The sequence below is a fragment of the Oncorhynchus mykiss genome, chromosome 5, assembly GCF_057628025.1.
Source record: "Oncorhynchus mykiss isolate SJ-2025 chromosome 5, ASM5762802v1, whole genome shotgun sequence".
Classification (NCBI taxonomy): Eukaryota; Metazoa; Chordata; class Actinopteri; order Salmoniformes; family Salmonidae; genus Oncorhynchus; species Oncorhynchus mykiss.
Genome location: NC_143026.1, coordinates 9891563 through 9916479, shown reverse-complemented (window position 1 = coordinate 9916479; position 24917 = coordinate 9891563). Strand labels below are relative to the sequence as shown.

At 41.1% G+C, this 24917-nt stretch overlaps 1 protein-coding gene across 4 annotated transcripts in view; it reads left to right on the top strand.

The window, feature by feature from the left end:
• Positions 1 to 24917, top strand: part of pam (peptidylglycine alpha-amidating monooxygenase) — a 157377-nt gene that overhangs the window by 10714 nt on the left and 121746 nt on the right. For all 4 annotated transcript variants that reach the window (XM_036976722.2, XM_036976718.2, XM_090233666.1 and 1 more), the window contains exons 3-5: positions 12472 to 13204; positions 13941 to 14064; positions 18287 to 18344. In XM_036976722.2, the coding sequence (XP_036832617.1) occupies positions 13110 to 13204; positions 13941 to 14064; positions 18287 to 18344 (277 nt within the window). In that variant the 5' untranslated portion in view covers positions 12472 to 13109. The remainder of the gene's footprint in view (positions 1 to 12471; positions 13205 to 13940; positions 14065 to 18286; positions 18345 to 24917) is intronic.

Below are 24917 nucleotides of genomic sequence, written 5' to 3'. Positions count from 1 at the left end.
AGGTACCCTTCCATGCGAGGCATTGGAAAACCTCCCTGGTCTTTGCGGTTGAATCTGTGTTTGAATTTCAAGGCTCAACTGAGGGACCTGACAGATAATGAATTGTATGTATGGGGTACAGAGATGAGGTAGTCATTCTAAAATCATGTTAAACACTATTATTGCACACAGAGTTAGTCCATACAACTTATGTGATTTGTTAAAACAAATATAAAAAAAAAAAAGTTTGCCATAACAAAGGGGTTGAATACTTGACTCAAGACAGTTTGATTAAAAGGTAAACAATTCTAAAAACATAATTCAACTTTGACATAATGGGGTATTGTGTGTAGGCCAGTGACAAAACATCTACATTTATATTTAATCCATTTTAAATTCAGGCTGTAAACAAAATGTGGAAAAAGTCAAGGGGTGTGAATACTTTCTGAAGGCACTGTATATTCCATTGTAAGTAATGAGACCAATACCGAAATGCTAAAGTAGACTGCTGTGTCCATTCAACTCAGTCAATACTATTGATAAAGAACTCCACTAAATTACATTCACTTCTTCTAGATATCTCATATTAAATGATGTACATAATATTTACTTAATAATGTTCAATAAAGTATTGAGCGAAGATATAGAACTATACACAGGAAGTGTTATGATGATCATATTGACATTCATCCTATGTAGCAACATTTGAAATTGTGTTTTTTACATTGGATAAAAGTAGAGACTCAGAGCTAGAAAATGGTATATCATACAATGCAGTTGAAGAACAATGGGTAAGTAATTATGCTTTGTAAGTTAATGAACTTGTAACCCCACTTTTGAGAAAATGCCCCTTGAATATTTTGGTACACCTACTGGAGAGCTCTCCTTTGTCTACACCCGTTCAGCATAGTTCACACCCTCTTAAGCCTTATACCCTGACTACACCGCTCGCGTCGTTTGCGCGAGAGGTTTATAGAAGCAGGTACCCACGTGCCATCTCCTCATTGGTTATACCCACGTTTGTGATTGAAAGACTAACTGTTTCCGGTTGTCGTGGTAATACTATGAAAGTTTAGATGCCAATCACCATATAAGTTAACCTCTTCGATATAGGGGGCGCTCTTTTAATTTTTGGATGAAAAACGTTCCCGTTTTAAACAAGACATTTTGTCACGAAAAGATGCTCGACTATGCATATAATTGACAGCGTTGGAAAGAAAACACTCTGACGTTTCCAAAACTGCAAAGATATTGTCTGTGAGTGCCACAGAACTGACGTTACAGGCGAAACCCAGATAAAAATCCAATCAGGAAGTGCCGCATTTTTTGAAACCGCCTCATGCCAATGACTCCTTATATGGCTGTGAAGGAGCTAGAGTCAGCTTACGTTTTCCATGTTTTCCCCAAGGTGTCTACAGCATTGTGACGTATTTGTAGGCATATCATTGGAAGATTGACCTTAAGAGACTACATCTACCAGCTTGGTGTCCTCCGTTGCAATCATTGCGTAATCTCCAGCTGCAGTATTTTTCTGTTCGCTTTTGATGAGAAACCAACAGTCACGACTGATATATTATCGAGTAGATATGTGAAAAACACTTTGAGGATTGATTCTAAACAACGTTTGCCATGTTTCTGTCGATATTTTGGAGCTAATTTGGAAAAAAGTTTGGCGTTGTAGGGACTGCATTTTCCGGTCTTTTTCTTAGCCAAACGTGATGAACAAAACGGAGCTATTTCACCTACACAAATAATATTTTTGGAAAAAATGAACATTTGCTATCTAACTCAGAGTCCCGTCATTGAAAACATCCGAAGTTTGTCAAAGGTAAATTATTTTATTTGAATGCTTTTTTGTTTTTGTGAAAATGTTGCCTGCTGAATGCTAGGCTTAATGCTATGCTAGGCTATCAATACTCTTACACAAATGCTTGTGTAGCTTTGGTTGAAAAGCATATTTTGAAAATCTGAGATGACAGTGTTGTTAACAAAAGGCTAAGCTTGTGTTTGAATATCCGTGGCCTCCAACTGCTCTTAAATACAAGTAAAACTAAATGCATGCTCTTCAACCGATCACTACCTGCACCTACCCGCCTGTCCAACATCACTACTCTGGACGGCTCTGACTTAGAATACGTGGACAACTACAAATACTTAGGTGTCTGGTTAGACTGTAAACTCTCCTTCCAGACCCATATCAAACATCTCCAATCCAAAGTTAAATCTAGAATTGGCTTCCTATTTCGCAACAAAGCATCCTTCACTCATGCTGCCAAACATACCCTTGTAAAACTGACCATCCTACCAATCCTCGACTTTGGCGATGTAATTTACAAAATAGCCTCCAATACCCTACTCAACAAACTGGATGCAGTCTATCACAGTGCAATCCGTTTTGTCACCAAAGCCCCATACACTACCCACCATTGCGACCTGTACGCTCTCGTTGGCTGGCCCTCGCTTCATACTCGTCGCCAAACCCACTGGCTCCATGTCATCTACAAGACCCTGCTAGGTAAAGTCCCCCCTTATCTCAGCTCGCTGGTCACCATAGCATCTCCCACCTGTAGCACACGCTCCAGCAGGTATATCTCTCTAGTCACCCCCAAAACCAATTCTTTCTTTGGCCGCCTCTCTTTCCAGTTCTCTGCTGCCAATGACTGGAACGAACTACAAAAATCTCTGAAACTGGAAACACTTATCTCCCTCACTAGCTTTAAGCACCAACTGTCAGAGCAGCTCACAGATTACTGCACCTGTACATAGCCCACATATAATTTAGCCCTATCAACTACCTCTTTCCCATCTGTATTTAATTAATTTATTTATTTTGCTCCTTTGCACCCCATTATTTTTATTTCTACTTTGCACATTCTTCCATTGCAAAACTACCATTCCAGTGTTTTACTTGCTATATTGTATTTACCTTGCCACCAAGGCCTTTTTTTGCCTTTACCTCCCTTCTCACCTCATTTGCTCACATTGTATATAGACTTGTTTATACTTTATTATTGACTGTATGTTTGTTTTACTCCATGTGTAACTCTGTGTTGTTGTATCTGTCGAACTGCTTTGCTTTATCTTGGCCAGGTCGCAATTGTAAATGAGAACTTGTTCTCAACTTGCCTACCTGGTTAAATAAAGGTAAAAAAAAAAAAATATATATTTATTTCATTTCATTTGCGATTTTCATGAATAGGAAACGTTGCGTTATGGTAATGCGCTTGAGGCTATGATTTCGCTCCCGGATACGGGATTGCTCGTCGCTAGAGGTTAAACGATGAAAAAGCCTGGAAGGAGGAGAGATGACTAGAAACGATTCGGTTGACCGTTTTTATGTGTGGATTAATTGTCGGAGTAGAGGACCTTGTGCATTTCAGGTAAAATAACAATGTTTATATCCCAGGACAAATTAGCTAGCAACCGCAAGCTAGCTAAATAGGACAAATTAGCTAGCAAGTGCAAGCAAACTTGCTAAATTGCCATAAATGTTTAATGCTTTTCGACCTGTCCCCAAATTAATCTCATTGGTTCAGAGTTTGTTTTGATATTTTAACCTGCGTGTCCTGATCGCATTTGGTGTAGGGGGACAAAATAAATGTATGCACGATGGCGCACGCGCATAGCCGGTTTGGGTTCCGTGTTAGCCCCACCCATTTCTTTAAGGATTCACATGTGAGGCCATGTGCTAAACAGAGTGAGTAGTGTAGTAAACGACCAAAGATTTCAAGACTAAAAGTGGTAAAAGTAGTAGCCTACAATAGGCAAAAACTCCAGGTAAAAATACACTATCTAGGCCTTGGCTTATATCCTTATCTGACTTTGGTGCAGGTCATGTTGTTCTTCATTTTACCGTCTCACTCACTATATCAAATATAATCTATGTTTATTTGTCACATGCACAGGATACAGAAGGTGTAAACGATACAGTGAATTGGTTACTTGCATAGTAGCTATATCAAAAACAGAAAGTGTCCAGATAAAATGTTTTTATAATTATTAGATAACGCTTACCTAGACCCACTTGTCTAAATTGATAGGTCATGTGAAAGAAATGCTATTGTCTAGACATGTACACATGCTCAGTAAATAGAATAGGTAATCACCCACAGACACACCTGGCTAACTTGATTGGTCATGTGGTGAAGTGAAGACTTTTGTTTCAACGTGGCTAGCTAAACAATGCAGCGGCATAATCCCAACTCATACTACTACCAATACAAACTGAGTGACATAGCTGTAGTATGAATCTGCAGGTAGCTAAAACTAACAAACCAGGTTTAATGTTAGCTAGCTAGCTAACATTAGGCTATAACTAGCAATGCAAATATATTTCTGATTCAAATAATATTACTACATAGATCATACACCTAACGTTATCTAATTATCCAGCATGCTAATGTTCGCTAGCTAGCTATAACGTCAACAGTGAAGAGGCGATTCTGGGATGCTGGCCTTCTAGGCAGAGTTGCAAAGAAAAAGACATATCGCAGACTGGCCAATAAAAATAAAATATTAAGATGGGCAAAAGAACATAGACACTGGACAGAGGAATTCTGCCTAGAAGGCCAGCATCCCGGAGTCGCCTCCTCACGGTTCACGTTGAGACTGGTGTTTTGCGGGTATTATTTAATGAAGCTGCCAGTTGAGGACTTGTGAGGCGTCTGTTTCTCAAACTAGACACACTAATGTACTTGTCTTCTTGCTCATTTGGGCACCGACGCCTCTCACTCTTTCTATTCTGGTTAGAGACAGTTTGCGCTGTTCTGTGAAGGGAGTAGTACACAGTGTTGTACGAGATCTTCAGTTTCTTGGTAATTTCTCGCATGGAATAGTCTTCATTTCTCAGAACATGAATAGACTTTGTTTCTTTAATCAGAACAACAGTTTTCAGCGGGGCTAACATAATTGCAAAAGGGTTTTCTCATGATCAATTAGCCTTTTTAAAATGGTAAACTTGGATTAGCAAACACAACGTGCCATTGGAAAACAGGAGTGATGGTTGCTGATAATGGGCCTATGTAGATATTCCATAAAAAATCAGCCGTTTCCAGCTACAAGAGTCATTTACAACATTAACAATGTCTACACCGTATTTCTGATCAATTTGATGTTCTTTTAACGGACCAAAAAGTTGATTTTCTTTCAAAAACAAGGACATTTCTAAGTGACCCCAAACTTTTGAACGGTAGTGTATATAGTTTAGTAAGATATGTTATAGTAAGATAATATAGTGTTCGTCCCATGTTTCATGAGCTGAATTAAAATATCCCAGAAATGTTCTCACAAAAAGCTTATTTGTTTACATCCCTGTTAGTGAGCATTTATCCTTAGCCAAGATAATCCATCCACCTGACAGGTGTGGCCTATCAAGAAGCTGATTAAACAGAATGATTACACAGATGCACCTTGTGCTGGGGCAATAAAAGACCACTCTAAAACGTGCAGTTTTGTCACAATGCCACAGGTGCTACACAAAGTTTTGTGTGAGCGTGCAATTGGCATGCTGTCTGCAGGAATGTTCACCGGAGTTGTTGCCAGAGAATTTAATGTTAATTTCTCAACCATAAGCCGCCTCCAACAGCGTTTTAGAGAATTTGGTAGTACGTCCAACCTGCCTCACAAACTCAGACCACGTGTAACCACACCAGCCCAGGGTCTTGATCTGACTACAGTTCGGCGTCATAACTGACTTTGATGGCCACTGGCACATGGAGAAGTGTGCTCTTCACAGATGAATCCCGCTTTCATCTGTACCGGGCAGATGGCAGACAGCTTGTATGGCATCGTGTGGGTGAGCAGTTTGCTGATGTCAACGTTGTGAACAGAGTGCTCCATGGTGGCGGTGGGGTTATGGTATGGGCAGGCATAAGCTACGGACAACTAACACAATTGCATTTTATCCATGACGATTTGAATGCACAGAAATACCGGGATGAGATCCTGAGGCCCATTGTCGTGCCATTCATCTACCGACATCACCTCATGTTTCAGCATGATAATGCACGGCCCCAAGGATCCAAGGATCTGTTCCTGGAAGCTGAAAATGTCCCAGTTCTTCCATGGACTGCATACTCACCAGACATTATAGCATAGTAAGATATAGTATAGTAAGCTGTAGCATAGTATAGTAAGCTATAGTTTAAACTGTACTGGGCAGATAGCTTGAATGGCGTCGTATGGGCGAGCAGTTTAGTGATGTCACCTCATGTTGCAGCATGATAATGCACAGCCCCATGTCGCAAGGATCTGAATGCTGAAATTGTTCCAGTTCTTCCATGGACTGCATACTTACCAGATGTGTGACCCACTGAGCATGTTTGCAATGCTCTGGATAGACGTGTATGACACCGTGTTTCAGTTCCCACCAATATCGAGCAACTTCGCACAGCCATTGAAGGAGAGTGGGATAACATTCCTCAGGCCACAATACTGACTGGTTTTCTGATCCCACACCCCTACGTTTTTTTTAAGGTTTCTGTGACCCACAGATACATATCTGTATTCCCAGTCATGTAAAATCCATAGATTAGGGCCTAAATAGATGTATTTCAATTGACTGATTTCAGTCAATTGACCGCTGCTCGTCTAAGGCATTGCATCTCAGTGCAAGAGGTGCCACTACAGTCCCTGGTTCGAATCCAGGCTGTATCACATTTGGCCGTGATTGGGAGTCCTATAGGGCTGTGCACAATTGGCCCAGCGTCGTCCGGGTTTGGCCGGGGTAGGCCGTAATTGTAAATAAGAATTTGTTCTTAACTGACTTGCCTAGTTCATTTTTTTTTTTATATGAACTGTAATTCATAAAATCTTAGTAATTGTTGCATTTATATTTGTGTTCAGTGTAGTATAGTAAGACATAGTATAGTAAGATACAGTAGAGTAAGATATAGTAATGTGTAGTAAGATATATAGTATATTAAGGCATAGTAAGGTGTAAGATATGATATAGTAAGGTATACAAGAAATCCCACTATGCCCTGGGACGAATCATCAGCTGTTCTGGATGACTGTGTGATCACGCTCTCCGTAGCCGACGTGAGTAAGATCTTTAAACAGGTCAACATACACAAGGCTGTGGGGCCAGACGGATTACCAGGACGTGTGCTCCCGGGCATGTGCTGACCAACTGGCAGGTGTCTTCATTGACATTTTCAACATGTCCCTGATTGAGTCTGTAATACCAACATGTTTCAAGCAGACCACCATAGTCCCTGTGCCCAAGAACACAAAAGGCAACCTGCCTAAATGACTACAGACCCGTAGCACTCACGTCCGTAGCCATGAAGTGCTTTGAAAGGCTGGTAATGGCTCACATCAACACCATTATTCCAGAAACCCTAGACCCACTCCAATTTGCAATCCACCCAAACAGTGCCACAGATGATGCAATCTCTATTGCACTACACACTCCCTTTCACACCTGGACAAAAGGAACACCTATGTGAGAATGCAGTTCATTGACTACAGCTCAGCGTTCAACACCATAGTACCCTCTAAGCTTATCACCAAGCTAAGGATCCTGGGACTAAACACCTCCCTCTGCAACTGGATCCTGGACTTCCTGACAGGCCGCCCCCAGGTGGTGAGGGTAGGTAGCAACAGATCTGCCAAGCTGATCCTCAACACTGGAGCTCCCCAGGGGTGTGTGCTCAGTCCCCTCCTGTACTCCCTATTCACCCACGACTGCATGGCCAGGCACAACTCCAACACCATCATTAAGTTTGCTGACGACACAACAGTGTTAGCCTGATCACCGACAGCGACGAGACAGCCTATAGGGAGGAGGTCAGAGACCTGGCCGGGTGGTGCCAGAATAACAACCTATTCCTCAACGTAACCAAGACTAAGGAGATGATTGTGGACTACAGGAAAAGGAGCACCGAGCACGTCCCCATTCTCATCGACAGGGCTGTAGTGGAGCAGGTTGAGAGCTTCAAATTCCTTGGTGTTCACATCAACAACAAACGAGATTGGTCCAAACACTCCAAGACAGTCGTGAAGAGGGCACGGCAAAGCCTATTCCCCCTCAGGAAACTAAAAAGATTTGGCATGGGTCCGGAGATCCTCTAAAGGTTCTACAGCTGCAACATCGAGAGCATCCTGACTGGTTGCATCACTGCCTGGTACAGCAAGGCACTTCAGAGGGTAGTGCGTACGGCCCAGGACATCACTGGGGCAAAGCTGCCTGCCATCCAGGACCTCTACACCAGGCGGTGTCAGAGGAAGGCCCTAAAAATTGTCAAAGACCCCAGCCTCCCAGTCATAGACTGTTCTCTCTATTACCACATGGCAAGCGGTACCGGAGTGCCAAGTCTAGGACAAAAAGGCTTCTCAACAGTTTTTACCCCCAAGCCTTAAGACTCCTGAACAGGTAACCAAATGGTTACCCGGACTATTTGCATTGTGTGCTTCCCCCAACCCCTCTTTTACGCTGCTGCTACTCTCTGTTCATCATATGAATCCTACAGACGAAGAACCATATATGTGACAATTTTTCCATTTTAAGATAATCAGTTATTTTTATATTATTAATTGTGTGTACCACGTTAGGTGTTTTATGGTTGACAAATAATTCACCATACCCATATCTTCCAACAACAATTTATATTTTTTTGTTATTTCAAAAAATACTTTTTTTATTGCCGTTTTAATTTTAAGAATGTGGAAGAACAGTATATCTCCAGTGATGATTTCAGTTTGTGGAAGAACAGTATATGTGACATTTTGCATGACTCTTGTAAGATGTCCTTTTTTAACACCTGTACTTTCAAGTACAGATGCCCTTCATGTAAATAACTTAAATGCAATATGTAGTTAATTCATTTGTATGTAGGTTCATTTAAAGGTGGTCTATCAACTTTAGCAATGATGACTTTTCTTAAAAGTTGAGTCATGAAATCTTAGTCTCATTTAAAATGAAGCCCTCAATGTGAACATACCATAGAACTACAAAACACTCCCAATCTATACACAGAATGAGTTTGTATTGCACCATTGTGTAACACAGCACTTTTAGAGTTAACGTTAATGTACGTATCATTACTGTCAAAGTTAAACTATGCAAGTGTTCAATATAGCTATTATAATAATAGGCGTTTTGTCTTATTTCTAACCTGTTCTAAGCCGGAGAGAATCAACGCTTGTTGTTTCTCGTATGGGACAGTGTAGAAACTGTTGAACAGATGCAGCTTGCGCTCATCAGTCACTTTCCACACTCCTTTCTGCACGTCGTGGAACATGCTCTTCCCTGCAGGATACAGTGTAACTAGCTAGCTACTGTAGCCATGTCGAATCATCCGGTGGATGGAGAAAAAGTAGCCACCTATGTTTCTTCTATAATCTAGCAATAACATTTGTAACGATAATGTATGAGTTATTAGCCAACGAACTTTAGCTAATATGTTTTCTCTATAGTTACAAATTAGACAACCCACAACATACATGTTAGTTACTGTACTCTATAGCTAGCTAGCTTGATTGTTTGATATACGGTTCTTCCACGTACCTCTTTTGGACAGCTTTTCCCAGTTTTTTCTTGACCCTTACGATTTGTATAGGGTTTTCCCACATCCCGTAAGATCTTCCTTTGCCTGTCTTTCCATTCTTTTAGTTTTGTTTTACGTTTCTTTCCCACATTTCTGTGATTTTCATCAGCAACAGAAAGGTTGTGCGCTTGTCCGTCCATTCTGAGTGGTGCACATAAACGGTTATTCCACGAGAGCCTATCTTTAAATTTAAAATGATTGTTAATTAGCGCGTGGAAAGCTTGTGAAACCGGTTCACTATAGAAAAAGGGTGTCCAATAATGATTGTTCATGTATATCTCATTTTTTTTTGTAAATGTCACATATATGGTTCTTCGTCTGTAGGATTCAATATCATCATAGTCACTTTAACCATAGCTACATGTACATACTACCTCATTAAGCCTGACTAACAGGTGTCTGTATATAGCCTTGCTACTGTTTTTTACTAGGGTATAGTACAGTAAGGTAAGGAATAGTAAGTTATAGTATAATATAGTAAGGTATCGCAAGGTATAGTATAATAAGGTGAAATATATTAAGATGTAGTATATTACAATATAGTTTAATATAGTAGGTATAGTATAGACAGGTATAGTATAATATTAGTAAGGTTTAGTATAATATAGTATAAGATGTATTATATTAAGGTTTAGTATAATATAGTAAGGTATAGTATAATAAGGTATATTAAGGTATAGTATAGACCGGTATAGTATATTAAGATATAGTATAATATTAGTAAGGTTTAGTATATTACAGTATAATAAGGTGTAGTATATTAAGATGTACTATTTTAAGGTATAGTACAGTAAGGTAAGGAATAGTAAGTTATAGTATAATATAGTAAGGTATCGCAAGGTATAGTATAATAAGGTGAAATATATTAAGATGTAGTATATTACAATATAGTTTAATATAGTAGGTATAGTATAGACAGGTATAGTATATTAAGATATAGTATAATATTAGTAAGGTTTAGTATAATATAGAATAAGATGTATTGTATTAAGGTTTAGTATAATATAGTATAAGATGTATTATATTAAGGTTTAGTATAATATAGTAAGGTATAGTATAATAAGGTATATTAAGGTATAGTATAGACCGGTATAGTATATTAAGATATAGTATAATATTAGTAAGTTTTAGTATATTACAGTATAATAAGGTGTAGTATATTAAGATGTACTATTTTAAGGTATAGTATAATATAGTAAGGTATAGCAAGGTATATTAAGGTATAGTATATTAAGATATAGTGTAACATAGTAAGGTTTAGTATAATATATAGTAAGCTTGCGTTTAAGGTATAGTATAGACAGGTGTAGTATAGTATAGACGGGTATGGTAAGGTATAGCAAGGTATAATATAGTAAGGTATAGTATGACGAGGTATAGTATAATAAGGTGTAGTATATTAAGATGTACTATTTTAAGGTATAGTATAATATAGTAAGGTATAGCAAGGTATATTAAGGTATAGTATATTAAGATATAGTGTAACATAGTAAGGTTAATATAATATATAGTAAGCTTGCGTTTAAGGTATAGTATAGACAGGTTTAGTATAGTATAGACGGGTAAGGTATAATATAGTAAGGTATAGTATGACGAGGTATAGTAAGGTATAGTATATATATTATATTAAGTTATAGTAAGGTTTAGTATAATATAGTAAGATATAGTATAATGAGGTATATTAAGGTATAGTACGGTATAGTATAGACAGGTATAGTATATTACGATATAGTATAATATAGTAAAGCATAGTATAATGAGGTATATTAAGGTACTGTATGGTCTCGTGTAGTACGGTCTAGTTAGGTATAGTATAATATAATAAGATATAATAAGATGTATCATAATATAGACTGGTATGGTATAGTGTAGCAAGGTATAATATAGCAATGTGTAGTAAGGTATAGTATAGACAGGTATAGTATAGCGAGGTATAGTACAGTAAGGGGTAGTACAGTAAGGAATAGTAAGATATAATAAGGTATAGTGTAGCAAGGTTTTGTATAGCAAGGTGTGGTGTAGTTAGATGTAGCATAGTATAGACAGGTTTTGTATAGACAGGTATAGTATAGAAAGGTATATAGTAAGGTATAGTTTAGACAGATATAGTAATGTATGGTAAGGTATAGTTTAGACCGGGATAGTATAGACCGGTATAGTGTAGACAGGGATTGTATAGAAAGGTATAGTTTCGTAAGGTATAGTATGGACAGGGATAGTATAGATATGTATTGTATGGTGTAGTATAGCAAGGTATAGACAGGTATAGTATAGACGGGTATAGTATGGACAGTTATAATATAGTATGGTATAGCATAGCACGGTCGTGTATAGCACGGGATAGTAAGGTATAGAATGGTATTGTATTGTAAGGTATGGTATGGTATAGGTCTCCTTGACAGTGTTTTCTATACTAGCTGTCTGCTCCTGCTGGTGACCAACTGGATCTCCTTAATAAGGGTGTGAATCCCCCGGGGAAATCTGATTGGATTACTGCGGCTTCTCCTTCTCTCCCCTCTATCCCTCCGCTTTCACATCCCGGACAAGCCCACAGAATAGAGTAAATAGAAGCTGCTACCGTCCGCGGATTCAGCACAGTAACAGCACTGCAGAGTGTGTACACTGTCATCTATATTTAATTGCATTTTAAAGGCAAGGACAGATAGCGTGTGATTCCCAACCAACCGTTACCCCCCCCACCCAACTCAAACCACCTTAGCTGCTCAATCATCTGAAGGGATGGGCACTAACGCTAACAACTAGAATTTCTGTGTTGCCTCTTATGATAATGGTAGTATATTAAAGAACCCGCTGGAGCATTAGCTTGCGGGGTGGGGGGGGGGGGTAGCGGTTTGCGCTAGCAGGCAGACAGGCACAGTCAGTGGCACGTTAGTCATCTAGTCACCCTCCCTCTTGTTGAGCACGTCTGCTTCTATTTTTACAGGTTGTGACTGGAGACCGACGCTGCGCCCTCCTCGCCTCTTCTCTCCATCTACTCTGATCTACTCTTCCTTTCATCTCATCTCTCTGTCACCTCTGAACACCAGCCACTCTTCACATTTACTCGCCTCTTCTCTCACTGGATAACTTGGGTGCTAAGAGGAGAGTGGAAAGGTGCCGCGTTACAGCCACTTGTGCCAGACGAGAATTCCCGAAGAGAAGAGGAGTAGAGAGGAAGGGGGAGGGAGCGCTAGAGGGTAGTCCCGCCTCTGTGTGCTCAGTTCACTCGGAAAGGCAGAGAAAATACAAAGGAACGCCTAGCCCTAGTGGCCTGGAGCCTGGAGAAGAGGAGCGGTGTGCACAACCACAGCCACAACCTCCTCCTACTCCTTCAGTCCCCAGCGTGTGAACTGCCAACAGGAACAACCCTTCCATCTGGCTCTTCCATCTGTCTTAACCCTGATCCAGGACCTGCTACTGTTTGTTTGGTTACTTCCTCTCTCTCGCTCAGCGTCAGTGAGGCTCCACAGCTGATCCCAGACACAGCACTGTGACGCTCTGCTCAGCGCCCAGTCTTCTACAGTTAACCCGGCAGGCTAGAAGCAGGAATAGGGAGCGCTTGACAAGAGGCTAGAGTCAGAGATGGGAGTCCTTGTTTGTGGCGTGGTGGTGCTGACGCTCATCTGTCAAAGCCATAGCTTGGACGGTGCCACAAACCCCCTGCACAGGTTTAAAAGGTAAGGGGACGGACAGTGTTGATTTGTTTGGAGGGGTTTTGAAATGCAATTGAAAGGGAAAGGCAGATTTAGTGGGGGTCATGTGAGTGGTGCAAACAGATGTCACTTGGAAATCTCGAGTGTTCTTTGAGTTTTGTATTATATGTATTTTACGTTTTTATATTAAGTTGAAATAGCTCAGTGTACTTATGAAATAAATAGATTTGATAAGTTTAATGCATTTCTAAATCAATGTTTTGTAAGTTAGTCTTTTTTTGAACGATGTTGAATTCATGCACTTTTTAAACAATTGTTAATTATACAATTATATGGCAATTAGCCTGCTGTAGGCACAAGGTACTGGAAGCCGGATGTGTTTGTCCCATGTTTGTATGGCTACATGATGAACAAACAAATGACGCAGGAGGTGGCTTCAGCATCAACAGACATGGTGACCACACAAATAGCCTTCTGGGTAGATTACTATCAGTCAATTGCAGATATGCCTATAAGTAATTCTATAAACAATTGTATCCTCATTTAACCTACTTTTCTGGAGGTGTTCTCTCCATTTCTCTCTTGAGTCTTAGGTGTTTGTGTGTGAAGTACGCTCATCTTCCAAACTTCCAATCTCATCATTAGGAGTTCCTCAACTCATCAGGCTGTTAGGATCTCTCATTGGTAATAGTTTTCTCCGAGGTTGTTTTGTCGCTTTCCACTAACAACCTCTTCTCTCACTGTTGTCCCCATCGGACAGGTATCAGGAAAGTGCCTCTTCGGAGCCCAACGACTGCACTACCAGGACGAGACAACCCATGGTCCTGTCCAAATCAGGCAACTTTTCCCTGGATGTCCGCATGCCGGGGGTGTCCCCCACGGCGGTGAGTCCCCATGTTTCTGACTGTCAACAACAACCCTGTGGAAAACCCAAACCAACCCAGTGTCTGTCAGATCTAGTTTTTTTTCCCCCCGCTCAATGGTTTGATGGTTCAGTTTTACGTTTATTTACATATGTTTTCAAAGAACACTATCTCACTAGTGTGACACTAGTCTACATAGCCTGTTAGGCTATTCAACCATTTATGAAAATCAAATCAGTGATCATTCTCCATGATGCAACATTAGTCTCACTAGCCTTTAGGTCTCTAATGTCAAAGAGATTTTATCGAGACTTCGATCAGCGAGTAAAGGTTAGACAATGACTAATATATTAATATTCATAGACTTGACAGACATCTCCTTCCTAAGTGCAGAAAAACTCGCCGCTTTGCTTGGTTCATATCAGGAAGGTATGTTGATGATGGCCGTACAATGTTTTTCTCTCTCAGCGTGTGGCTGTACATGATTTCCTCATGGGGTTGCCGTCAGGGGCCAGTCCTCCAGCCGTGTTTGTTTGGCCCGTATTGATCCTACAGTAATGCAGTCATTAAAGTTGACTCTCTGTTGCAGACAAGAGCTAATTGGCTCCTCAGCCTCCGGTCTTTTCCCTGCTGCTGCAATGTGCAGAGAAAACCACAGAGGGGAAGATCTCTGGTTTATCACTATTTTCTCTCTCCTCTCTCCCGTCTCTACCCCCCCCACCCCCCCCCCACCCCTCGCTTGCTCGCTCTCTCTCTCTTTTCTCCAAAAGCAAAGCCTGTGTTTAGGCTAGTGAGAAACATTTAGAGTTCAGTTTTTACACGATGGCGGAACTGTTGTCATCGGGCTACGGGCTTTGCGTCTTCTTGGGACTGTTTTGGTTGTGTATGTGAGAGTTGAGGGAAGAGGGGAGGGTGAGCTATTATTATTCTCAGTGCAGGTCTGTGTGAGTCATCTGCCAATGATTCATCCATGGCAAGTGTTGGCTGATAACTGTGAATGCTGAAGGGGGATTACTGGCTTGTAGAACATCTCAGAGAAGACAAACCTTAAACTCTCTTAACTTAGCGGTCAGCTTGTACTGTTGTGCTATTGATCTATCGCAGGGGTTGGCAAACTCTTTGGCTCAAGGGCCACGTTGTGATTTTGAAATTCAGCGGAAGGCCGCACAGAAAAAGGTCCATTGTAATTTTTTGATATTTTTTTTATCACGTTTTAAATGTTCAAGAGTGACTGGAGTGTTGTTTTTCCTCCCGGGGCCCGGTTTGAATGGGTTCGCAGGCCAGATCCGACCCGCGTGTTGTATTTTGCCTACCCCTTGATCTATAGGGAGGTGCCCTTTCTCTGGCCCATCAGATAGCATTGAGACAGTCCACTGGCTGTTCATCAGATAGCATTGAGACAGTTCACTGGCTGTTCATCAGATAGCATTGAGACAGTTCACTGGCTGTTCATCAGATAGCATTGAGACAGTTCACTGGCTGTTCATCAGATAGCATTGAGACAGTTCACTGGCTGTTCATCAGATAGCATTGAGACAGTCCACTGGCTGTTCATCAGATAGCATTGAGACAGTCCACTGGCTGTTCATCAGATAGCATTGAGACAGTCCACTGGCTGTTCATCAGATAGCATTGAGACAGTCCACTGGCTGTTCATCAGATAGCATTGAGACAGTCCACTGGCTGTTCATCAGATAGCATTGAGACAGTTCACTGGCTGTTCATCAGATAGCATTGAGACAGTCCACTGGCTGTTCATCAGATAGCATTGAGACAGTTCACTGGCTGTTCATCAGATAGCATTGAGACAGTTTGAGCCAGTTCACTGGTTCTTCGGCAGTGGTTAGAGCATTGGGCCAGTAACCGAAAGGTTGCTGGATCGAATCCCAGCGCTGGCAAGGTAAAAATCTGTCGTTCTGCCCCTGAGCAAGGCAGTTAACCCACTGTTCCCAGAGGCGCCGAAGACGTGGATGTCGATTAAGGCAGCATCCCGCACCTCTCTGATTCAGAGGGGATGGGTTAAATGCTGAAGACACATTTCAGTTGAATACATTCAGTTGGACATCTGACTAGGTATCCCCCCTTTCCTTTCATCAGATAGCATTGAGCCAGTGTCTTCAGCATTTATTCGATTCACTTTCTCCGAAGCTTCTTTTGTCAACATTTTATCTGTACCCTTTTGTGTTGTGTGGATCTGGGCTGTACAGTGTTGGTTCAGATGGTTTCTTTCTCTTATTGCAGCAACTATGGTGGATGTGTAACCAGAGCAGCTTGGCTCATTAGTGTGAAATGGGAATTTGAGATCAACCAGTAATCAAATTGAAATATTTGGCTATGTTTTTTTTATCATGAATCTGGTCATCGAACATCGGTTGTATTTTGTTCTAATAGGCCCACATCAAGTTGGCCCTTTATCTCCCCAATTTCGTGGTATTTACAGTCTCATCGCTGCAACTCCCGTACGGACTTGGGAGAGGCGAAGGTCGAGAGCCGTACATCCTCCGAAACACAACCCAACCAAGCCGCACTGCTTCTTGACACAATGCCCACTTAACCCGGAAGCCAGACACACCATTGTGTTTGAGGAAACACCGTGTACACCTGGCGACCGTGTCAGCGTGTACTGTGCCCGGCCCGCCACAGGAATTACTAGTGCACGATGGGACAAGAACATCCCTGCCAGCCAAACCTCCCCTAACCCGGACGACGCTGGGCCAATTGCGCGCCGCCCCATGGGTCTCCCGGTCGCGGCCGGCTGCGACAGAGCCTGGACTCGAACCCAGAATCTCTAGTGGCACAGCTAGCACTGTGTTGCAGTGCCGTAGACCACTGCGCCACTTGGGAGGCCCCAAGATGTCATTCTGCAAGAATTTGTCTGGAGAATTCTCAACTGATGAGACACCATTTTGAAAGAAAGCCAGCTGTGCCAAGAAAGAAACACGCACGCTGACCTTTTACAATAACTCTGAGTTAGATACAGCCATCACAGCGAGAGAGAGAGAGAGAGAGAGAGAGAGAAGGGAATTCAGTCCCCTGGAATTGATTGAATAATTTGACCATGTTGCTGCAGCAGGAGAATAGAAGCCCAATAGAAGCCCAATAGAATGATAAATGACAGCCGAAAGCCATCAGCTATAACTAAGCAATTGCACCATTTCCCTGGAAATGACTTCCTGTCGTGTTTATTACAAATATGTCACTTAAACGACCTGTTCCCAGGGAACTACAGCTGCCATTTTCTTCCTCTCTCCTCCATTCAACACCCACTAGTTGTTATTTAAGCAACTACAACAAACGTTACAGTACATGTAGGCTAGGCTGCTGGAGACCTGAGGAATAAAGAGAAAGATGATACAAATGAGAGGAGAGTTATAGACGTGTTTTAACTCGGCCACAGATGAAGAGGTCACTCTTCAGGAGAGAGAGAGAGAGAGAGAGAGAGAGAGAGAGAGAGATGCTCCAGGGTTGGACACAGAGCTCTGTGTCATGTCTTTTGTCTTGATGAAGTGCTATTGTCTTCACTCCCCGCAGGAAATATACTTCTCCCCGTGTTAACGCAAGGTCGGCGCCAGGGTGATTTAAGAGTCATGTTCACTCGTATATTAAACTGCCCGACTTCAAGCCAGCGAGGACTTCACTTTTGCTTCAGTATCTGTACTCGATAATCCGCCTAATCTGAGGACTCTCTTTGAATTTAAGAGAATCTGTCATGGTGAAACATGTGTATCGGCAGATGTGTATGTGTGTGTGTGTGTATATATATATATATATATATATATAAACCTTTATTTAACTAGGCAAGTCAGTTAAGAACATATTCTTATTTACAAAGATGGCCTACCCCGGCCAAACGCTAACCCGGATGACTCTGGGCCAATTGTGCGCCGCCCTATTGGACTCCCAATCACGGGCTGGTTGTGATACAGCCTGGAATCGAACCAGGGTCTGTAGTGACGCCTCTAGCATTGAGACGCAGTGCCATAGGCTGCTTCGCCACTCGGGAGCACGATACAAACAATATTGGTTGTTATTGATGGCTTATAAACAAGCAGAATAATAAATGTACAATTTTATTTATTTGTAAGACTTTATATTTCAACATATTTTAAACACTATTCATTTTAAACACTATTCATTTTAAAATGATTTAACATGTTTTTTTAACCAAAACTTTATGGATCTTTTTTTTGCTCTGTAACTAAGCGAAGCATTTGTTCTCACACTGTGTCCTGTGTCGTTTCAGTCTGACACCTATTTGTGTGTGGCCGTTCCAGTACCGACAACCAGGGATGCCTATATCGGTGAGTGTTTTTTACCCAAATCTTAAAGGAATCTGGTTACACAGTCTTGGTCCAATGTAAGTGATTTGTTCAATGTCAAAAACAAATGAAATGTAGTAAAAAAAAAAAAAAAAAAAATATATATATATATATATATATATATATATAGACACACACACACACACACACACACACACACCGGATAGATGCAGTGAAATATGTTTTTTGCAAATTCCAATGTTCCTCAGTCTAGGTCTCGGGAATCAAACCAGCGTTACGATTTAAGGAGCTCACCCAAAATCCATTCTCAAACTCTCTAGCATATATTTCCTAGGATATTTACTTTTCGGCCCCCATTCTATGATACATACCCCCCCCCCCCCCTTCCTGTTGTTATGGGCAACCGTCCTCTCATAAGCACCAATTTATTTTGTCTTTGACCAAGTGGCAGGGTGAATGAAATCCCATAACGCCACAGTGACCCTTAATCCCGCTGACCTATCCCAGTGTGTTGTCTATGAGCCTGGGTTTATGGGAAGGCAGGAGTTAGCCCTGCAGACACTGTTTGTCCAGCTTAGGTTTCCCAACAAGATTACTTCCCATCCTAGATTCTCAGCCAACCACATTCCACTCCCATCACTGGCATGTAACAATAAAGAGAACTCTCTGTCTTCAATCCTGTTAAATCATATTTGACCGAAGCATGCACGCACACACACACACACACACACACCCTCCCAAAAAGCATGCAAAAAGTATAGAGAAAAATGTATGTTTTAAGCCTTGCCAATGCATTGATATTCAAATGATTATTACATTGTGAGAATAATTAAGACTTTTCCTGACTAAATAGATTGGATGCACAGCGATTCTTCTATTTCTGGCACACATAATATAGCCATGAATAGTGGTATCATTAATCTCACTATCGCTGGTGTTATAATGAGAAAGTGATAAAAAAAAATAAAAAAAACGGGTTCCTTTTTTTTTTTTAAATAGATGTATTTGTATGGAAAGACAAGTTAAAGCCAACATTGTTTTCGTCATCATAATAACGATACGTGATTTTTACGTAGCGCAACACCCTTCAATTATAGAGGTGGGAAACAAACGAAAGGGGCCACATCTCTTACAAAAAACGGATAAGAAATGGAATCATAGATCATTTAAAAAGGATCAGGAGAACGTATACATTGGCTACAATAATTACAATAACTTTTCAAGCACCAAATTGGGGAAATGTCTGATTTTCAAGTTAGTCCTATTCCAGTACTTTAATTTCGGCTACTCCAAAAACTGCAGGTCTAACATAACGTGACAAATACATTGTTTTTTCATTTCATTACCAGATCATATTGTGTTAATTATATCCAGAATAATTAATAGGGAGAGCGTTGGGTGTTGTTCTATAGTCTATCCTACACAATTTATTAACACAGTAGACTGTGTCCAATCCCAGGCACAAAAACATATGAAAACATGAATTTATTACCTTGATGCTTTTTCTTAAATCTAACGAGACCCTGCTGTAAATCAAGCAGACAACAACAGATGATGTTCTGCGATGCATACAAAGCCCAACCCCGCCCTCCCTTTGGCAAAATCCGACCACGACGCCATCTTGCTCCCATCTTGCTCCGCCATCTTGCTCTCATAGGCAGAAACTTAAACAGGGTGTACAAGTGACAAGAACAAATCAATGCTGGTCTGACCAATTGGAATCCACGCTTCAACTTGGAAATTGGAATCCACGCTCAACCGCAAGGCTCTCCAGAGGGTGGTGTGGTCTGCACAAACGCATCACCGGGGGCAAACTACCTGCCCTCCAGGATACCTAAAGCACCCAATGTCACAGGAAGGCAAAAAAGATAACCGAAGACAATAACCACCCGCGCCACTTCCTGTTCACACAGCTATCATCCAGAATGCGAGGTCTAGTACAGGTGCATCAATGCTGAGACCGAGAGACTGAAAAACAGCTTATATCTCAAGGCCATCAGACTGCTAAACAGCAATCACTAACTCAGAGAGGCCGCTGCCTACATTGAGACCCAATCACTGGACAAATGGATCACGAGTCACTTTAAATAATGCCGCTTTAATAATGTATACATATCTTACATTACTCATATCATATGTATATTCTGTATTTTATATCATCTATTGCATCTTGCCTATGCCGCTCGGCCATCGCTCATCCATATATTTATATGTACCCCTTTTAGATTTGTATGTATTAGGTAGTTGTTGGGGAACTGTTAGATTACTTGTTAGATATTACTGCACTGTCGGAACCAGAAGCACAAGCATTTCGCTACACTCGCATTAACATCTGCTAACCATGTGTATGTGACAAATAAAATGTATTTAAATCGACATCAATTGGCTCGGGATATTAGATCCAATGCAACTGTCTTCACCGGTGTAACGAATGAGACACCAAAATATTCTGGAAATTATTTTTTCCCCCGGCACTTTTTCACACAGATGATGTGTGAAAATATCACGTCCTAACTAATCAGCTGGACACTAAATGCGCATCAAGTATTTTGCATAATTATTGAAGATCCATGTTAATGACAGTATCGATTTAGGTTTTAATTATCAAGTTAAGGTGACTAAGCATTCGGTTAGAAGCATTCCATTTTTGTGCCCATGAAAACTGTTTCCATTATGTAACATAAGGAGACAGGAAATGTTGCGTGGTAACCTCTGGTAGCAGATTCATCCACCATGACATGACTCTATAGATAACTGAGTAACCTCTGGTAGCAGATCATTCCACCATGACTCTATAGATAACTGGGTAACCTCTGGTAGCAGATCATTTCACCATGACATGACTCTATAGATAACTGAGTAACCTCTGGTAGCAGATCATTCCACCATGACTCTATAGATAACTGAGTAACCTCTGGTAGCAGATCATTCCACCATGACATGACTCTATAGATAACTGAGTAACCTCTGGTAAGCAGAGCATTCCACCATGACTCTATAGATAACTGAGTAACCTCTGGTAGCAGATCATTCCACCATGACATGACTCTATAGATAACTGAGTAACCTCTGGTAAGCAGAGCATTCCACCATGACTCTATAGATAACTGAGTAACCTCTGGTAAGCAGAGCATTCCACCATGACTCTATACATAACTGAGTAACCTCTGGTAGCAGATCATTCCATCATGACATGACTCTATAGATAACTGAGTAACCTCTGGTAAGCAGAGCATTCCACCATGACTCTATAGATAACTGAGTAACCTCTGGTAAGCAGAGCATTCCACCATGACTCTATACATAACTGAGTAACCTCTGGTAGCAGATCATTCCATCATGACATGACTCTGTAGATAACCAAGTGAAAATCTGTTTATGGTTTTGGCTACCGTTAAGGAACCCATAGTGTTGTGTCTGGTGAGGTATGTATGTCTGTTTAAAATAGATTATACAAGTGGTGAGGCATTTTCAACACACAAATGTTTATTGAAAAAACTAGAAGAGAAGTAGTCAATATCTAGCAGATATATATATATATATATATATATATGAGTCCTTTTGTTTTACTTACACATGTATCTTTAGCAATTAGCATCAATTCTCAGTAGGGAAAGACGCTACATAGAGAGTTGATGGATATAGGAAGTCCCTGGCATAATGATCAATTTCTCTAAATGACTTACGAAGGATTATTTGGGATAATGCGGACGGCAGCGTTCTATTTATTTTCGGCGCGAGTGAAACAACATCTTGCACCATATCTTTCCTCAGTGCTGTCAGAAACACTATTATGGAGGACACATGCAACCACAATTTGTTTTCAAGTTACTAAACACAACCTTACATTATGAGGACATAGTTACAACCACAATGTGTTTTCAAGTTACTAAACACAACCTTACATTATGAGGACATAGTTACAACCACAATGTGTTTTCAAGTTACTAAACACAACCTTACATTATGAGGACATAGTTACAACCACAATGTGTTTTCAAGTTACTAAACACAACCTTACATTATGAGGACATAGTTACAACCACAATGTGTTTTCAAGTTACTAAACACAACCTTACATTATGAGGACATAGTTACAACCACAATGTGTTTTCAAGTTACTAAACACAACCTTACATTATGAGGACATAGTTACAACCACAATGTGTTTTCAAGTTACTAAACACAACCTTACATTATGAGGACATAGTTACAACCACAATGTGTTTTCAAGTTACTAAACACAACCTTACATTATGAGGACATAGTTACAACCACAATGTGTTTTCAAGTTACTAAACACAACCTTACATTATGAGGACACCGTAGACATAGCCACGATGTCTGTGACATGTTTTAAAGTTTCTCAACACTGTGTTGCGTACTGTAAACAGAACATGCCTGAATCGGCATAATCTCATTATGACAACAAACTCGACGCCACGGGTTACGACATGGCCTCGCGGAATTGAACACCTCAAGCCTTATTATCCCAAACCTTCTTGATTCTTATCTCCAACCGTAATGTAAATCCAACCACAACCAGAATATTTTGCTGAAGCATACAGATATGACTATCTACATCCCTCCAAAAATAACTGAGAATGAGTAAATAGGGCCTGTGGGAGAGATTAACCCTGTGTTAACTTAGCCCACTGAGGCGGATAAAGCCAGTATTGCTTGCCATAGGGTTGAGCCAGGACGAGCCCCATGCCTACAGGGCTTTAGAGAGGAGTGATGTCTCCATCGTCTCTCTCTCTCTCTCGCTCACTCATTTCTCACGAGCCGCCAGTCCTCCCGTAAAGCACATCTGTTTAGCCGTGATTAATGCAAAGGCATTTGTTGCCTAATTATGGGGTGTCGTCTCCGTGGACACAGGGATACTGGGGCAGGGCGAGAGCGGCTATAGAAGGGGGGCAGCCCACTGAGCTAAGGGTCTTCTGCTCTCACCTCCAAACTCACAACAGAGAAATACAGACCACCGTGATCCCAAAAAATGTGATTTGTTACTGGAGTGAATAGTCCTAGACCTCTTTTAGACTAAACGAAACAATACAGCTAAAAGGCTAAGAAAGGCCACCTTTCATTTCATTAAAAAAAAAAAAAGACCTCAATTTAGACATTTACTTGTTACTCATACGAATAGCGTTGCTAGGATAGAGAAAGACAAATATTATCTTAAAAAAACAGGAATTCAAGGAGAACCCGTCAAACTGTTGCTGCTGTTCTCCTTGCATACACAGTACACTCAATCTGACATATGGTGCTGTTATGAAAATTCATGAAGGAGAAAAGAAGCACCCCCCCCCCCCCCCACGCTCGGCCTGCTGTCAGAAAAGCCCCATTCATTATTCAGGTCCGAGATTATACTGGGCCGCGCCAAGTAGCCCGTCCTGGGGGTTTTCATCACTTTCATGTGGAGAGAGCATTGACTTTCTGTCAGAGCTGAAGCTCTTGCCGGCGTCTACCGTTGCCAAGCCTGCAGTGCCTGGCTTCCCTAATGAAGAAGAAAAAGTGAGGAGTGTCACCTTTTTTAATGTTTCAAAATATGCTCTGAGTATAAACAGTAGCCTACGCTTCTCAATTTACTCCCCAATTTAATATGAGCTGTGAACTATTTCAATAATTTGTTTTTGCAGTTGTGTTGTTTGAGGTTGTTTTTAGGTTTTCACAGAGCCATGTACCGTATATACATGGCCATACACCGTATATACCTGGCCATACACCACCCCGTTCACGGAAATTGTGGCTTGCTATATAAAGCAGGCAGACAGGTATCGAGACATTGTTACTTTTAAAATGAACATTAAAATGGGCTAAACGAGTGACCTAAGCGACTGAGCGTGGTATGATCATCGGTGCCAGGCATGCAGGTTCTCTAGTATCTCAGTGTCTAGGGTTTACCGATGATGATGCAACAAACAGAAAACATCCAGTCAGCGGCAGTCCTGTGGGCGAAAAAAAAAGTTAGTTGAGGAGAGTTAGAAGGAGAATGGAAAGAATCGTGGAAGCTAACAGGCAAATAACGGCACAGGTACAACAGTGGTGTGCAGAACGCCATCTCAGAACGCACAACTCGTCAGTCCCTTGTCAAAGATGGGCTATTGCGACCACACCGGGTTCCAGTCCGATCAGCTAAAATATTTACCTGGTCTGACGAATCCTGGTTCCTGTTGCGTTATGCTGATTACCGAGTCAGGATTGGGCGTAAACAGCATGAGTCCATGGCCCCATCCTGCCTGGTGTCAACGGTACAGGCTGGTGGTGTGAGGAATGTTTTCCTGGCACACATGTTAGATCTCTTGCAATGTTTCCATGACTCAAAGAGTTCAGGCTGTTCTGGAGGCAAAGGGCTGTCTGACCTGGTACTAGATGTGTGTACCTAGGAAACTGGCCACTGAGTGTTTAAACTGACAATACATATACTGGCTATATATGTGAGCCATAAATATACACTGGCCATGCAGTGCCTTCGGAAAGTATTCAGAACCCTTGACTTTTTCCACATTTTGTTATGTTACAGCCTTGTTCTAAAAATGATTTAATTATTTTTTTCCCTCATCAATCTACACACAATAACCCCATAATGACAAA